Source organism: Falco rusticolus, chromosome 8, assembly GCF_015220075.1.
Source record: "Falco rusticolus isolate bFalRus1 chromosome 8, bFalRus1.pri, whole genome shotgun sequence".
NCBI classification, from domain to species: Eukaryota; Metazoa; Chordata; class Aves; order Falconiformes; family Falconidae; genus Falco; species Falco rusticolus.
Window position 1 is genome coordinate 23,901,873 of NC_051194.1, and position 15,712 is coordinate 23,917,584.

General features: G+C 37.2%; 1 protein-coding gene across 1 annotated transcript in view; it reads left to right on the forward strand.

The window, feature by feature from the left end:
* The window catches only part of NEB (nebulin), a 132,519-nt gene that overhangs the window by 2,930 nt on the left and 113,877 nt on the right, over nucleotides 1-15,712 (forward strand). Inside the window, exons 3-19 of the mRNA XM_037397516.1 lie at nucleotides 2,228-2,272; nucleotides 4,803-5,006; nucleotides 5,888-5,995; nucleotides 7,425-7,529; nucleotides 7,862-7,966; nucleotides 8,070-8,174; nucleotides 8,912-9,016; nucleotides 10,785-10,889; nucleotides 11,085-11,192; nucleotides 11,946-12,062; nucleotides 12,717-12,818; nucleotides 12,901-13,008; nucleotides 13,092-13,196; nucleotides 13,856-13,954; nucleotides 14,416-14,520; nucleotides 14,618-14,725; nucleotides 15,400-15,711. Of these exons, the coding sequence (XP_037253413.1) occupies nucleotides 2,228-2,272; nucleotides 4,803-5,006; nucleotides 5,888-5,995; nucleotides 7,425-7,529; nucleotides 7,862-7,966; nucleotides 8,070-8,174; nucleotides 8,912-9,016; nucleotides 10,785-10,889; nucleotides 11,085-11,192; nucleotides 11,946-12,062; nucleotides 12,717-12,818; nucleotides 12,901-13,008; nucleotides 13,092-13,196; nucleotides 13,856-13,954; nucleotides 14,416-14,520; nucleotides 14,618-14,725; nucleotides 15,400-15,711 (2,046 nt within the window). The remainder of the gene's footprint in view (nucleotides 1-2,227; nucleotides 2,273-4,802; nucleotides 5,007-5,887; nucleotides 5,996-7,424; nucleotides 7,530-7,861; nucleotides 7,967-8,069; nucleotides 8,175-8,911; nucleotides 9,017-10,784; nucleotides 10,890-11,084; nucleotides 11,193-11,945; nucleotides 12,063-12,716; nucleotides 12,819-12,900; nucleotides 13,009-13,091; nucleotides 13,197-13,855; nucleotides 13,955-14,415; nucleotides 14,521-14,617; nucleotides 14,726-15,399; nucleotide 15,712) is intronic.

Genomic DNA, 15,712 nt, shown 5'->3' on the forward strand with positions numbered 1-15,712 from the left:
CCTCTCCAGTGGGAGATGGGTTCCAGTCAGGTCGCTCAGCTGCGCTGCAGCTTGCTGAAGGAAGAGGTGAGCAGGCTTCGCGCCACGGGAAGTGAGGAAGAGGTTGCAGCACCTTCCAGGAAAAGCAAGAGGCTGAGCCGTGCGTGGCAAGGAGGGAATGGTGACCATGGTTAAATAGGTGATGGAGGGTGGCCATGAGGATGGAGAAGCCAGGAAGCTCATGGTTTCCAGCAACAGGAGGAAGGTTTGTGCTCCATCTGCAGATCTGCCACTTCAGAGTAGATGTAGCACCCTAGAAACTTCTTTAGGTAGCTGGAGAAAGCTTCACAGGCACAGCCCCTGTGCTTATGGATGGCTTTAACCACTCCGGTATCTGCTGGAAGGGTCTATGGCTGGGCATGAGCAACCTAGGAGTTTTCTGGGAAATGTTGAAAATAAATTTCTTGATGCAGTTGATTTCTGAACTAACCAGGAGAGATGCTTTGTCAGACGCGTGACAAACAAGAAAGAATTAGTGGGAGATGCAAAGGTCAGGGGCAGCCATGGCTGCAGTGACCATGAGACTGGAGGTGAAGATACGGAGAGGAGTGAGCAAGATAAAAAGAATTACAATTGCGGACTTCAGAAGAGCAGATTTGGCCCTATTCAGGGACCTACTTGGGAAGAGGCCATGGGAAGCAGCCCTGGAGGTCAAAGGGGCCCAGGGGAACTAGGCAATCCTCAAGAACATTTTTTTGGAGCACAAGAATGGTTCAGTCCAATGTGCAGCAGTCAAACACAGCAGAAGGCTGGTATGGATGCACAGGGAGCTCCTGACAGAGCTCAAATGCATAAAAAAAAAGTATACTGAAGGTGGAAGCAGGAGCAGGCCACTTGGGAAGAACATAAATACACAAGACATTATAAACTCTATTCTTACATGTATGGGCAAAGTTCAGCTGTAGTTGAAGCCAGCAAGAGAACTGAAGAACAGCAAGAAAGGTTTCTGCAAGTACCATCAGCATGAAGAGGAAAGCTAAGAGAGTGTGGGACCATAGTTCAGTGGGCAGGGAAGCTAGTGACAAGGAACAGGCAAAATGGCAAGGTACTTGAAGCCTTTTTGCCCTTAGGTTTGGTAAGGCTGATAAGTTTTCTCATATGGTCTTTCACATCTCCGAGCTCCCTAGCAGAGACATGGGAGTGAACTAGTAGCCATAGCAGAGGAAGACAGACTTAAGGATGACTTAATGCCCTGGGATACCGTACATGGTTTTGTTAGATGCAAGGGGATGGATCCACAGGTGCCGAGGGAATGGACTGATGACACTGCAAGGCTGCTATCATCTTTAAAAGCTCATAGTGATGCAAGGATGTTCCTGGTAACTGGAAAAAGACAGATGTCATACCTATCTTCAAGAAATGCAAGAAAGAAGATCCAAGGAACTACAGGCTGGTCACTCTCACTTCAGTCCTTGGGAAGGCTATTGGAGCAGAGCCTTTTAGAAGCTGTTTCTAAATGCATGGAAGATATGAAGGTCATGGGGAACAGTGAACATTGATTTATCAAGGGCAAATCATGGCTGACCAAATTCATTGCTTTTGATAATGAGTCCACTGCTGTTATGGACAAGGGGAGACCAGTGAATGTTGCATACCTTGACTACTTTAGGAAGATTTCTGAATCAGTCCCCCATAGTTGTCTTATTAACAAATTTATGAGTTGTGGAATAGATAAGTGGACAGTATAGTAGGTGGGAAGTTGACTGGGCTGCTGAGCTCAGAATTGTGATCCATAGTACAAAGTCTAGCTGGCAACCAGCAATTATTGGTGTCCTTCAAGGATCTGTAGGTAGGAACAACTCGGAGGACAGCCTTAGAGGGAGAAACCTACAACAGTCAATGTGTTACTAAACACTTGGAAAATCCTGTTTTTTTGAGTGCTGATTCTTTCTTCTAGTGTGGTCATCATTGTCTTCCCTCTTGTGGGTAAAATTAGATAATGATCCTTCCTTAATTACTTGAGAGGATGATTAATTGAGGAATGTATGGGAAAAATTCAATCATTAATGCAAGAATTGGAACAGATTGTCGGAATTACCAAGGGTGGAAATGTGACTCCATCGGTACTTAGGAACCACAGTCCTGTTTCTCCAGAAGTATGTTTTTAAAGCAGCTTAACGGAACCTACATTTTGCTATTCTGTATGATCTGGCCTAACAATGATATTTTTTTTCTCTTTTTCTAATAGTACTACATTGAAGAGACAATAATTGAAGAGGGTGAACCAGTTGAGGTAAAGGCCCCTGTGTTGTTACTTGCATTAATTACATATGCATGTAATTAATGCATAATGCTAAATTAATAGCCTTTTGTATTCTGAGGACTAATTTTTCATATTAAACACACAAATATCAGTGAACAGTTGCTTCTTAATACTTTGTTTCCTCTGCAAGGCCCTGTTGTGGGATGTTTTAAAGGACTGCTAGCTTGTTCTGAGTATCCTATACATATATAATAGTTTCCATTAGAAGGAGTTGTGGATGTGTCCATCAGAAAAGGAGTGTGTGAATGTCTGTCCTGCCCTGTGTCATGCCGACAGTCTTCCATTTGCTCCTGTTCAGCAGCTGTTTGCACAGGAGCTGACAAAATGAAGCAGCAGGTTACGTTAATAACAAGAAACGCAGGCAGAAATATTAATTGGGTAACACTGAGAAAATCCAGACGTTAGTGTTAAGGTTGAACAGTATTATGGAGGATGTGAATGTGACTAGACAGGTACATATGAACAACAGGCACATACGTGTGTTATACTTAACGTTGTTATGAAGAGAAATATAAAAAGATTCTGCCTTAAACCAGTTTACATGTGTCAGTTCTTTTCCCTTTACCTTGTGTAATTTCACTGGAAAACAGTGGCTTGCATATTTTTTTCCTGTCACTAGTAACAAATATTTGAGTCACCAAGGACAAATTACCATAATTTGTAATTCTACTTATAATATAGATATAATGCAACTGTCTGCTATGTTACCATGAAATATTCTTGATGGTATAGGCTTAAGTGGAAACAAAAGCTTCATGTTTCTCTTTGTGAGTGTGTTTCCTTCCAAAGGATCTGTTCCCAAACTCTTCTTGTATTTTTAATTTAATAAAATATGATTTGATTAATGCTGTTTGAGCAGGTAGTCAAGGGCTACAATTTTGAAGGAAGATTGCCATCTTACTATTTTTAAGATGAATTCATCCGCTGCATTCATCAGTTGTTCAAACATTTGTACCCAGACTGGATTTAAAGGGAGCAATAGCATGACTGATTACTTCTGTGTATGATTTGCGTCAGTTTTTGAAAACTGTATTGTGGAATAAAGAAGTATGTATGAGTACAAATGTCTTTCTAGCTGATGTGATTACACCTCTTCCCATCAGCTGTGAATATAGTCTAATGCATTAGCATCATGTGGTCCTATGGGTTATATGAAAATAAAAGCATTTTTCTGCACAAAATGCTGTATTTTTAGAATCAAGCCTCTCCAAGTTTGAGAAACATATTACAACTTTTTATAAAAGCACATTCCTTCACTGTTTTGTTACAAAGCTAACAGCAGGTAGTGCTGTTCACAGTGTTGGCCTAGATGTGTTTCAAACTCTCCAGTGCTTTCAATGCCAAACTTTGATGAACACTTGTATGTTTGAAAAGAGTGGTAAGAGAGAAATTTGTGGAGGTGCTGAAGTCTCTAATAACATCTTGGGACAGCATTAGTGAAACACAATTAATGTTCATATAGTAAACAAACCTTTTGTAACTTAGGATTTGTATATTTCTCAATTTAATGCTTGGTGCGTTTTCTGGTCTGTCTCATACTAATGCAAATAGCAATCAGAAATCTGAGCTTCATGCATTCCGTTTTAAAGGTGCTTCTTTTTTTAAGGCTAATTGATATGAAATAAAACTTCACACTTATTCAGGTGATTTTGCAGTACATTTTAAAGCTGTAATTATTTTTAAATGTTCTTAATTAGAATCTTAGTATTGAAATTATCGCTTGCAGCATGAATATGTTGATAACCAAGTACTTAAGCTATTTGAATTAATTAAGAGCGTTATTTCCAATGGATTCTTGATCCATTGATTATATAAGTTTCTCAGCTGTGTCTCTGCCATGGTTGTGATCTGGCTATGCGAAAATGTATTTTACAGAAAAGGTGGATTCTAGGTGTTTGTTCAGTCAGCTAGTGCATAGTGTACTTTCTACAAGATCTCAAAGATTTGGTCTTGTCTGCCTTCCTTTCCTTTTGCAAGAAGAAGATAATCTTTTTGAATGACTGTATGCACCTTTGACCTGCTTTGACCTACTTTCACACCCTTCAGTGACATCATTAGGAGGAAGCCTTGGCTGTGCAACATGTGTCTTCCACACAACTTCAGGTCTTCCACACAACTTCAGCACTGGGAACATTTCTACACTTTGGTTTCAGTAGCTGATGGTCCCACCTAAGAACTCCCCTGATGCTGGTGAAAGCTATGCATATAGAACAGAGGCAACAGGAGTCCCACTCTTCCAGCTCCTCTGGAGAATAATTACATGAACTTGGTACAGAAATCAGCCAGTCAGTTAACTCCTCGTGGTTTTGTTTTTCCGTTGGGTAATGTATAGAATGTGTACTGGGTAGTCCCAGTAGGAAAAGTGTCACTGATTTTCTGTCTTGCAGGTGGTTCCTGGATAAGAGCGGAGCATTTTTTTACTAGATAGGAAAGGTGAAAAATGCTTGTAATGTACTTTTATAGTTATAAAGCAAGAAATTATCTTTTTCATTATTCCCAGGTGGTCACTGAAATCACTGAGACAATTAGCACAGACTTCACAGGTCCTAAAACTACCACCTATACTATTGAGCATGAAAAACCTTCTGTTGAGGATGCAGCACCTCCAGTCAGAAAGAAGACAATACGGACAAAAGTGGACCCATCTAAGTTTTTGACACCTTATCTGCAACACAGTAAAAAAATGAAGGACCTATTCAGTGAGGTAAGTTGTGTTCCTTAGGAAAGAAAAGATATGGGACAAACTTGAAAAATATTTAATAGGTGATATTGCGAACCTTTATGCTACTATTTTGTCTCCTGTACTTCATTTAATGATGTGTATTAATGTTATTTGTCTGAAAGAATCCTTTGAATTAGCCCCTTTCTTGCCCGTTTCCTGCTTAAGTGCGTTAGGTAATCATTAGGCACAAAAAGTGGATTGAGGCAGGTGGCTGTCAGAGATGTTGGTTAATAGGACTCTTGCATTGTCTGACTTGAATTTCCAAGTGAAGGAAGATAATAGAGACTAATGTCTATCCGATAGCAAATCTCAATATTTTTTAGAACAGTATATTTCCCTATATATCCAAGAAAAATCCTTATGCACAATATATAGCAACAAGCACCAACCTGAATTCCTGGTGTGGCATACCAAATTCCAGTAGACTGATACTGTACGATGTTGTGGAAAGGGCAAATGACTGCTCTGCACAGATGTAGAAATTATCAGATCCCTTCTCCTAAATTTTTATCTACACTACCTATGAGCATTCACTGTTAAAGGGCTATGTGAGGTCATAGGTCTAGGACTGCTACCGTCCTAGACACACAGGCACACATTTTCCTTATCTTTGGTCACTGAAACAACTGTAAAATTATCAATACTAAGCTCCTAAGGAGAATATAATCACTTAGGGGTGATCTAAACCAGGCTAAAGTTAGAAATGGATTTTTTCTCGTGTCAGATGGAGGAAGGTCAGTTGGCTAAAATAAGCATAACTGCAAATGTAATTGAGTGCTGGAAACAGTAATTGCTCCATACATTTCTGTGATGCCAGAGCTATAGGATATGTCTTAATTATATTTGTCATTACTTTCTTTCAGAACAAATACAAAGAAAAATTTATAAAAGAAAAAGGAAAGCCATATGCTTCTACAACTGATACCCCAGAAATTCGGAGAATCAAGAAAGTGCAAGACCAGCTTAGTGAGGTAAGTAACAATTGCATAAGAAAAAATATTTATTGAGTAGTAAAGGACAAAACTAAGTCACAATTTTAAATGTTAGAAAAGAAGTGATAATTTTTTATGGTATTGTGATAAGGCAATCTGAATTTAGCAGGAACTTTATCAGATTACAAGAGCAAGTAATACAGAGTATATGACAAAATTGAATTCTATGATGTAGGTTGGAATTTTGGCTTTTCAGGAAGGGAGATGTGATGGTTCCTTTCTAGCTGAATAATAGCCCTGCTTCATTGTGCCTAAAGGGGTTTGAGAATTTCTGATCAGAAGTTACAGGCACAGGAGATGATGGTGATACCACTGAAATTAAAGATTCCGAACACTTTGTCCTGCAGTCATCATTAATGATGTGCCTGATGAATTTTTGTTGAGGTTGTGTACTAGGTAAATAACCCTAGAATTTTGTTTTAAAATGTGTTTAAACATTTTTGTTTTTATAAAGCAGCTTAAAATCTGTTGCCTAAAGACATCCTGGAAAAAAGATGCTTAGATTTTCCTTAGTGTTGCAAAATGAACTTCTGTACATCTGGTCATTTACTTTGGGATTTTCCAAGATGTGTTGTCCCTTCTGTGTGAATCCCACTCTTAGTGATCTGCCTTTGAAAGCTAGCGTAAGTGCACTTGCCTCACAGATGCAGTGCCTCTAGTCCTGGAAGCTAGCTCATCCTCCCCTGTTTCTTTTGAGCAGCTCTAGTCTACCTTCCAACAATGCACCTCACAGCTTCAGGGAAACTGAAATCCACCTACAAAAGCTTCTTAATTCTTGGTACAGTAAATGAGGAGAGTTGAGTCCCTAAGAATAGGAACCTCTAAAGCTGAGAGGGTAGTCACCTAACCTAACCAGTGTTAAGGAGAAGAGTGCATTAAATTCTGCTCCACTCCTGACTCAGGATACACTGAGGAATGTGATGCAGCTATCTATGCACTAATGCTAACTGAGCCTGCTGTCAAGCTGGGAGCAGTTATAACCACATTAGGATCATTTTGTGCCCAAGCTCCTGGTTTGCCATGGTGATGTGGCTGTACTGGTTTTGGAACTACAGCTAGTGTTTACATGGCGATGGGCTGTGAAATTGAGATATACTGCATAGCATGGGGATCTCTCTATCTCATCATACAGGGTGGAAGTACTCTTAGAAAGAACTCTGTGATTACAGAAGGGCACTACCTCTAACTTCTCTTGAAACCATCTCAAAGCTGCATTTATTTCTAAATCCATTTGTTTCCATAGTCTTCATTTCTAAAGAGCAACTAGTCCTAAATACTTTATTAAATTCAGGTTTTGAACGTTTACAGTATGAAGTGTCAAAATGTCAATACCCAGCTTTTTTTTTAAAAAAAAAAAAAGTCAGTTTTTGGTGAAGGAATAAATGTGTTTTCTTGTGCATTGATCTAGGTTAAATACCGCATGGCTGGTGAAGCTGCCAGAACTATTTGCCATGTTGATGAAAAGGCCAAGGATATAGAACATGCAAAGAAGGTGTCACAGCAAGTGAGCAAGGTGAGCAAGTTCTGATTTTCTGGAAGCCTTGTCAACATTAGCAGATCATGATGTTGCTGATATGAACAAGTTCTGAGCACAGAGCACTAAATCAATGTTTGTAGAATGGTTTAGAAGTGCAGGGAGAGATAGCAGAGAAGTTGAGAAGACAAGTGTGTGCATGCATATATATATAGATATATATAAAATCTTAAATGTTTCCAGTTGATGTCTTCAAATGTCACTGGTTTGAGACTTTCACTTTCAAAATATCTTTAAAGCAGGTATTTTACTCACAAAAATAAATATTTTACTAATGATAGTGTGACTGACATGCTGATCTTTCTTTCCAGGTATTATATAAACAGAACTGGGAGGAGAATAAGGACAAGTACCTGCTGCCTCCAGATGCTCCAGAGCTTGTTAATGCAATAAAAAACACAGCAATGTTCAGTAAGGTAAGAAAAAAAAAATATCGCAGATCTAGGCAGCTGAAGTGCAAGAAGCATTCCGAGTCAGAGATTAATTCATAATGAGTATTCTGGCATTTCTGGTTTTCAGAAACTCTATACTGAAGACTGGGAAGGAGACAAAACATTATTCTATCCATACAATGACAGTCCGGAGCTCAGAAGGGTGGCACAGGCTCAAAAGACTCTGAGTGATGTAAGTATCAAAGCCTAATTGACAGTTGGGTCACTCTTACAGTTTAACTTGGTGGATTTCCACGTTATAAAAACCTCATAATGGAACAGAAAATACAAATGCATAGGTATGCACTGATAGTTAGCTCTGATAATAGTGCTATTTCAATAGAAAAATATGTACTGTATATTCAAGTATAAATGTGTTGCAAATTTGATGCCGGATTATGAATGAATGAAATATTTTTTATTGAAGATCTTCTAAGGTAATCAGTAAGAAGACCTCGAGTATCTCTAAAAATGTGTGGAGAAACTCTGAGGGTTGGCTGTAAGCCCAGTTCACTCTTGTGGGTCTACAAATCTGTCTTTCTGAAACAGCGATAAGAAAAGTGGGGAACTTGTCTGGCTGTATGGATTTGCTGATACTTAGGTACGTAGAACTCCCCAACCAAGAATTTCAGGTCTCTCTTAAGATTTCAGTGAATTTTGCAGATGTCCAGAAGTTCACTAGTCCATGTTTACCAGGAGCAACGGAGTAATATACTTGAAGATCTCCCCAGGGAACTGATTCTTTTTCACTGTCTCTTGATAAGAGACTTCTCAGTAGTCCTCCAGAATACATTGATTGAAAGAGTTTATACTGCAGTAGCTGTAGACAGAACTACTTTCTTTAATGGTGGTGTTAGCAGAGTTAAGAGTAAATGCTTTGATGCTTAGGTTGGTAGTTACTGTAAATGTTTACTTCTTTCATATTTTCAGATTGTCTACAAAAAAGGACATGATGAACGAAAATCTAAATATACTTCTCTGCCAGATCCACCTGATGTAGAACAAGCCAAGAAAGTGACAAGGCAGCTGAGCGATGTGAGTAGAATGCGGTGTTCTTTCTGTAGAAACCTCAATTTTGGAGTTAGAGAGGCAAAAAGGCTCTTAAAGGAAGTGAAAGCAAAAGAAAAGACCAGAACTCTTATGAAGGCCTCTTTGATTTCCAGTGGTAGAAGTAAGTTCCTTTTTTCCTCAAGCGTCTCGGAGAAAATCCTGCCCAGTCACAGCAGAAAGGCAAAACTTTATTCTTGTCAGTGAATTTAGTTTTTACAAAACATTTCTGCTTCTACCATACACACATTACTTGCTATTCTTCGGCTTTTTTTTTCTGTCTCCTGCTTTACAACAACCATTTTGCTATTCTCTTAAATGTAAACAACGACATGTAAATACATATCTGGCTTTGGAGAGAGTTACTCGCATACAAGGAATAACTCTATTTAGCTGAAAAGTTACCTAGGTCAACTGTGCAGAATACATTCTAAATGTTCATTTCAGTGTCAAACCATTGTACATGTACATATCCCAAGCATTCCTAAGTTCATGGATACCAATCAGTGGAAGCATCTGACAACTTAGATCACCATTTCCTGATTTGCATTCCAAATTAACAAGTAACATGCAACATTAAATTAAATTAAAACTGTGTGGCATTATTAACAAAGACTCTGGCACCAGTCCTTGTCAATGGATTTTAGGCATACTTAGAATAAAACACAGCTGAGGAATGCAGGAGGTGAAGTGAAATACAGGAAGACCGACTTTTGCTGAAGAAACTGGAACTATGTTGCATAATCTTGTCAGACAGAAGTAGGATTTTAAGTCAATTCAGAATTTAGCTATTATGAAGAGGACAGCTGTGGTTTTATTGCTGTGTGTTGAAAATTACCAAATGTTTAAAATTAGAGAGTCACAGTATTTACTTATGGTTGCAAAACCACTAAGAAAGTATTGTAGTGAACCCATTTGGGAAGTGAAAGAAGGTACTATATCATTTAGGGAAAAATTCTTTAATCTTATTCTTCCATAGCTCAGTTGTCATCAAGAAAATTTTTAGACATGTTAAAAGCAAGATCAGCATCATAATTCTTTGAAATGAATAAAATAGTAAACTATATAGGTATCTCCAAAGCAATAAAATGTAGACATTTTTAAGGTTATTTTTGACATGTATGTTCTTTTATCAATGTGGTACCAATTAAAAGGGCATTGGAGATGTTGTATTTTTTGTCCTAAGCAATGCTACTGTGGCTGAAAATGCCAAAACTCAGGAAGATGTTTTGTTATTAGACAGGCAGGATCTGTCTGTTTAAACAGTTAATAGTTGATTCCTGTGTGCTTGCATAGTTTAATAGAAATCACATATACCAAGAAATCCATGTATTAAAAGGGTTTGCTTATAACAAGTTTCAGCAGCAATAACAATAAATTCTGGCTTAACCAAAAGGTGATACTACTTTCCAATATTATGTGACCAATAAGAAAACAGAACTCAAGGAATATGTTAGTGATGTGTCATAGAGACATTTTCTTATTCCTAACTGTCCTCTAGAAGAGATGATGTTTTTAGAAGAGATCACCTATTTGTCTTTTTTTGGTCAGGGAAGGTACTAAGAGAAATAACTGAATGCTGAAGTGATCAGGCCAAATCATATTTAAGGTGTTGTTGACAATAACTGATGAAGTGGTTATAAGGCAGATGTAAAATGTGAAGCAACTTTAAAAAGAAGACTTTTGAAAACAAATCCGTCAAGTGAAAATTGAGCTGTATCTTGGGGATTGAATTTTTAAAATTATTTTGTTACAGATTGTTTACCACAAGGACTATAAAGACAATATAAAAGGCAAATGGAGTCAAACTCCATGCTATGATGTTGCAATTGCGAAAATGAATGCAGAAAATATAAGTATGGTAAGTGAATTCTTCAGAAAGTCTTGAAAAGAACAGCTTTATCCTCTGTTTATGTTAACATGGAAAATACTGCTTAATTTTGCCTGCTCCATCTGTGGTATCTCTCTTTTTCTAAATAAGCTACTTCATGGATGTCTGATTTATAATGTAAGTGCATTTGATACATTGTTACCTGTTTGTCTCTGTTCCTAACAGAGAAAATACCAGGAAGACTTTGAAAGTGTAAAAGACCAAATCTACTTTATGCAGACTGAAACTCCAGAGTATGAAGCTAATAAGCGAGTGTCAGATAATGTCAGTAAGGTATGTTATGTGTGCTCCTATTTGTTTAGCTTGAGTATAGTTCTCAAGCCAGGCCAGTTTATGCTGAAACTGTTTTGTCAAGTGTCAAAAATGTTTTCTTACATGTAAAAGATGTATTCTTGTGTGCTTGCCACTAGGAAGCTTGTAACAACTCCTAGCCGTGCTTATGATCGTCCACAATGAAGTAGAATTTGCTTTCAGTGAAGTAGAATTTGCTTCATTGTTTGTTCTGATTATGTTACGTGTCTGATTTTTAGTTGAAACAAATCAATACTGTTTATTGAGACCAGTTAAGCTAGCTGAATTTGGCTCTGTATTTTCCTGTTTATTTGTCCTTGCTCAGTGTATCTCAGTGTTGTGCTGACCTGTCTTTTGTTCAAAATACAGAATTTGTCTGGCTTCTGCATATTCTGCAATAGTATACGCATCAGCAAGGGCAATCTTATGCCATTAATTTTAAAAATGTGACTATTCTGAGGTATCAACTGATAGTTGAAAAATGACAATGTTTGGAGAGGGACTTTAGAGGTGAGAACATCTGCTAAATAGCTCTCACTTATCTTGTGACCCTGCCTCCCATCTCGTCATGCATACACTCCAGTGGTCTGAGCGTCTTTTATGGTCCTTTGCCATTATGAGTAATAAGTAAAAAACAGGTGAAATTTTCGTGAAAACTTCAAGTTGATACAGGTTAGTGAGCGTTTGGCTTTTAATACTGATTTTTAGAACCTCACTCTTATTCTTTTTTTAAAGGTAAAATACAGAGCAGACTATGAAAAGAACAAAGCTATTGCAGATTATAATGTGCTTCCTGCTACAGAGAACCCATTGCTGAGGCAGTTAAAAGCTGCAGGAAACGCGCTGAGTGATGTAAGTATTATCAAAGTACAGCTGGATGGTTTCAGTCATGTACTGACCAAAGTCAGTTCTTCACAAGGCTTCTCCTTTGGATCTCTTAGTATATTCATTTATATAGACCAACATTTGTTGTGAGATACCACTAACCGGAATGGTGTAGATAAGGAATCATTTCTCCACAGCAGAGTGTAACAATAGCTGTGGGATGTTATGGGGATAGCTAATTATTTTAAGGTTCATTTAGATCCCCATGGAAAATGGGTCACAAGATGACAGTTTTTCCCTTACTGTTTTAAGGAACTTCATCTGATGTCAATAATGATTAAATATGTGGTATTCATATTTATTATATACTCGTTACTGACTGTAATGACTTTCTTGATTTGTCTCTTCTTGCTGTTTTCATCTGTATGGGAAGAGATTGCATATTTCTCAGTGCCAGAAGTTCAAAAACCATCAGTCAGACCTTTCTGTCTTCCCTCACAAACCTAACAGTCACTAAAAAAAGTTTTTTTAAAAAAATCATTGGGAATAAGGTATCATCTGTTTTTCAGTCTTCTGGGAAAGCTTTTCTTCGCAATCATTTCACAATTTTACTCATGATTTTTAAGTTGAGTGAGTTGCAGTGAAATCCACTGCATTATCTGACGTTATTTTCTTTTGCAGAAATTATACAAAGAAGCCTATGAACAATCAAAAGGAACCAGCATGAATTACTGTGACACACCAAAGTTCCAGACTGATACTGTTCTGAAGAATTTTAGTGATGTATGTATTTCATTTATGTTATGTTGTTCAGTACTGATACTCTTGATTACTTTTGTTTATCAACTTGTGATTATATTTCCAGGTAAAATATAAAGATGCATATCAAAAGAATATTTTAGGACACTATTTGGGCAGCTTTGAGGACCCACATCATACACACTGCATGCAAGTTGAAGCTATGAAGAGTGATGTAAGTGTGGTGATCATTCTGTTTTCACCATTTCAGAGAAAGCTCAATTATGGTTTCTTACTGAATGTTGATTTTATTCCTAGAAAAATTACAAAGCAGATTATGAGGAGGAAAAGACAAAATGCTACTTCCCTCAGACCATAACTCCAGAGTATGAAGCTATTAAGAAGTTAGAGCAGTGTAAAGATGTAAGTACAGGATGGTAGGGGTTATCAAGTGACCAACTACATGCAGAGTATCTGCTTCTGAGGCATGTAGAAATTTAGTGATTCCTGTTAACTTCGATGATTTTGAATTTGGCCATATTAGCATGTGTGCCTTTTGAAAACCATATTCATCTGTATTTTAGAGCCTTTTGTGACATCTAGTGATCAAGACAGATACAGCACAATCTGTTTTTTAACAGTGAAAACATAAAAAGAAGAATGAGTCTCAAGCATTTACCTGCTTAAATCAACATATTTTTACATTAATACTTTAAAAGTACTGTAGTTACTTCGGTAATACTAATTTTATTTACTTACTCAATACTTGGAAAATACTTCAAGCATATATTTGCATAAAAGATACTAAAATGTAGATACTATAATGTGTATAATATATACTATACATTATAATATTTATATACCTATTAAAATATTTTATGTTCATACTTTAAAAATAATTAAAAAAATTATTTGCTTTCTGATGATGTTAAAAAGTAATGTGAGAACCACTGTGACAACAGTGTTTATCTGCATGCATGCCATAATTGCTAACTATCCCCGGTAACACTACATTGCTATGTCTTACAAAGTAATTTGGCTTATATGCAATTTCTGCAAGTATGTTTATTGTCTTCCTTCAGCACACCTACAAAAAGCATCCTGATCAAACCAAATTTACTCAAGTGACTGACTCTCCAGTACAGAAGCAAGCAGAGATCAACAGCAAACAACTGAGTGATGTAAGTGAACTTAGAAAACATGTTACTGTACTCTGACATTATCAATTACTGCACTGTGGCCACCTTCACTTTATCATCCTATTTTATGAGGATTCCTGAAATGTGTAGGTGGACGTATGTGCATACACACACACACAAGCACAAAACCACTTGTGTGTATTCGCAGTTCTGTTCCAGTGGAGCATCACCTGGAAATCAGATTTCTTTTAGTTTTTCAATTGGCTGTTCATGTCAATTTTTAGTATGTATGTTTGTAATTTTGTTTATCTCCATCATTCTTAATGTATTCATCACACCAGTTAAATCAGCAGAGTTTAGAACATTCACTTGGCAAGGACTAGGATTTAATCTGTGTTTGTAAGTGAGGTAACACGAGATCTTTAAGTTGTGTCACTCAGCATTATTAAGCATTTACAACCTATAAATACTGGGCTGCTAAATTTCTTTATTTTTCTTTGCAGATAATATATAAGTCCAAAGGTCAGGAGATTATTCACAAGTACCACCTCCCTCCAGATGTGCCCCAGTTTATACAGGCTAAAGTTAATGCCTACAATATTAGTGATGTAAGTATATTTTGAATCTAGAGTTTTTGATTGAACTTACTATATGAAGCTTCTGTTAGCTAGAAACTGATCATTCAAAATACATCTTGTCTTCTAGAACTATTACAAAATGGGATTGGAAGAGTTAAAATCAAAGGGCTATGATCTAAAAAGTGATGCTATTCCTATCCAAGCTGCCAAATCTGCTAGGCGGGCTGCCAGTGATGTAAGTATATCCTTATTAAAAGAACTGTTTACTTCAAAAGAGTTTACTTACAAAATGTTTGCAATCATGCTTATTAAGGATATTTGAAGGATAATTCTAATTGCCTTTTTTGTGTCTGTTACTAGATATATTTAAACAGTTATTTTTGTTGGTGTTCCGTTGCTTCACTAATGCATTTGTATAATTACATTTAGAAAAGGCTGATTCATTATGTAATTCTCTGTGAATAAATAGGCTGTCTTGCACTTCAGTATGGTTAAGGGAGATCATGAGGAGTAGGTCAGTAGTGACAGCTCCATGAACAATGGACCCCTGAATTCTCTCTGTCCTTAGTTATCGGCCTGGTTGTAAATGAGATGGAAGACTCTAGGACATCACTCGGTTTTGGGTGGATTCTTGGGGATGGCCTTGCAGAAGTCCCTTAGTATTTTAAGACTCCTTTCCCTCTTATGATCAGTACAAGTGAAATAATGTTACTTTGAAAGCTAACTGATTCATGTAGCGGTGAAGCGTAAAGAGATATGTGTCTGGTTTTATTAAGATGAATGGTCACTGACTTAAACGTGAGGGATACTCTTTGTAGAAAACAAAGGGTAGTCTTTACTTTTAGTTTACTTATTGATAAATCACTACACTTAAGATATTATTCTCTGTGTTCTATTATATTCCAACAGGTTAACTATAAAAAAGACTATGAACTTGCCAAGGGTAAACTCGTTGGCTTCAAGAGCCTCCAAGATGATCCCAAACTCGTTCATTATATGAAGGTAGCCAAGATGCAGTCTGACCGAGAGTACAAGAAAGATTATGAGAAAACAAAAACTAAGTACAACATTCCAATGGATATGGTCAATGTTGTTGGTGCCAAGAAGGCTCAAGAAATTGCCAGCAATACTAATTACAAGAACCTCCTACACCACTATACTTATTTGCCAGATGCAATGAATGTGGAGCTGACAAAAAATATGATGGAAATTCAGAGTGATG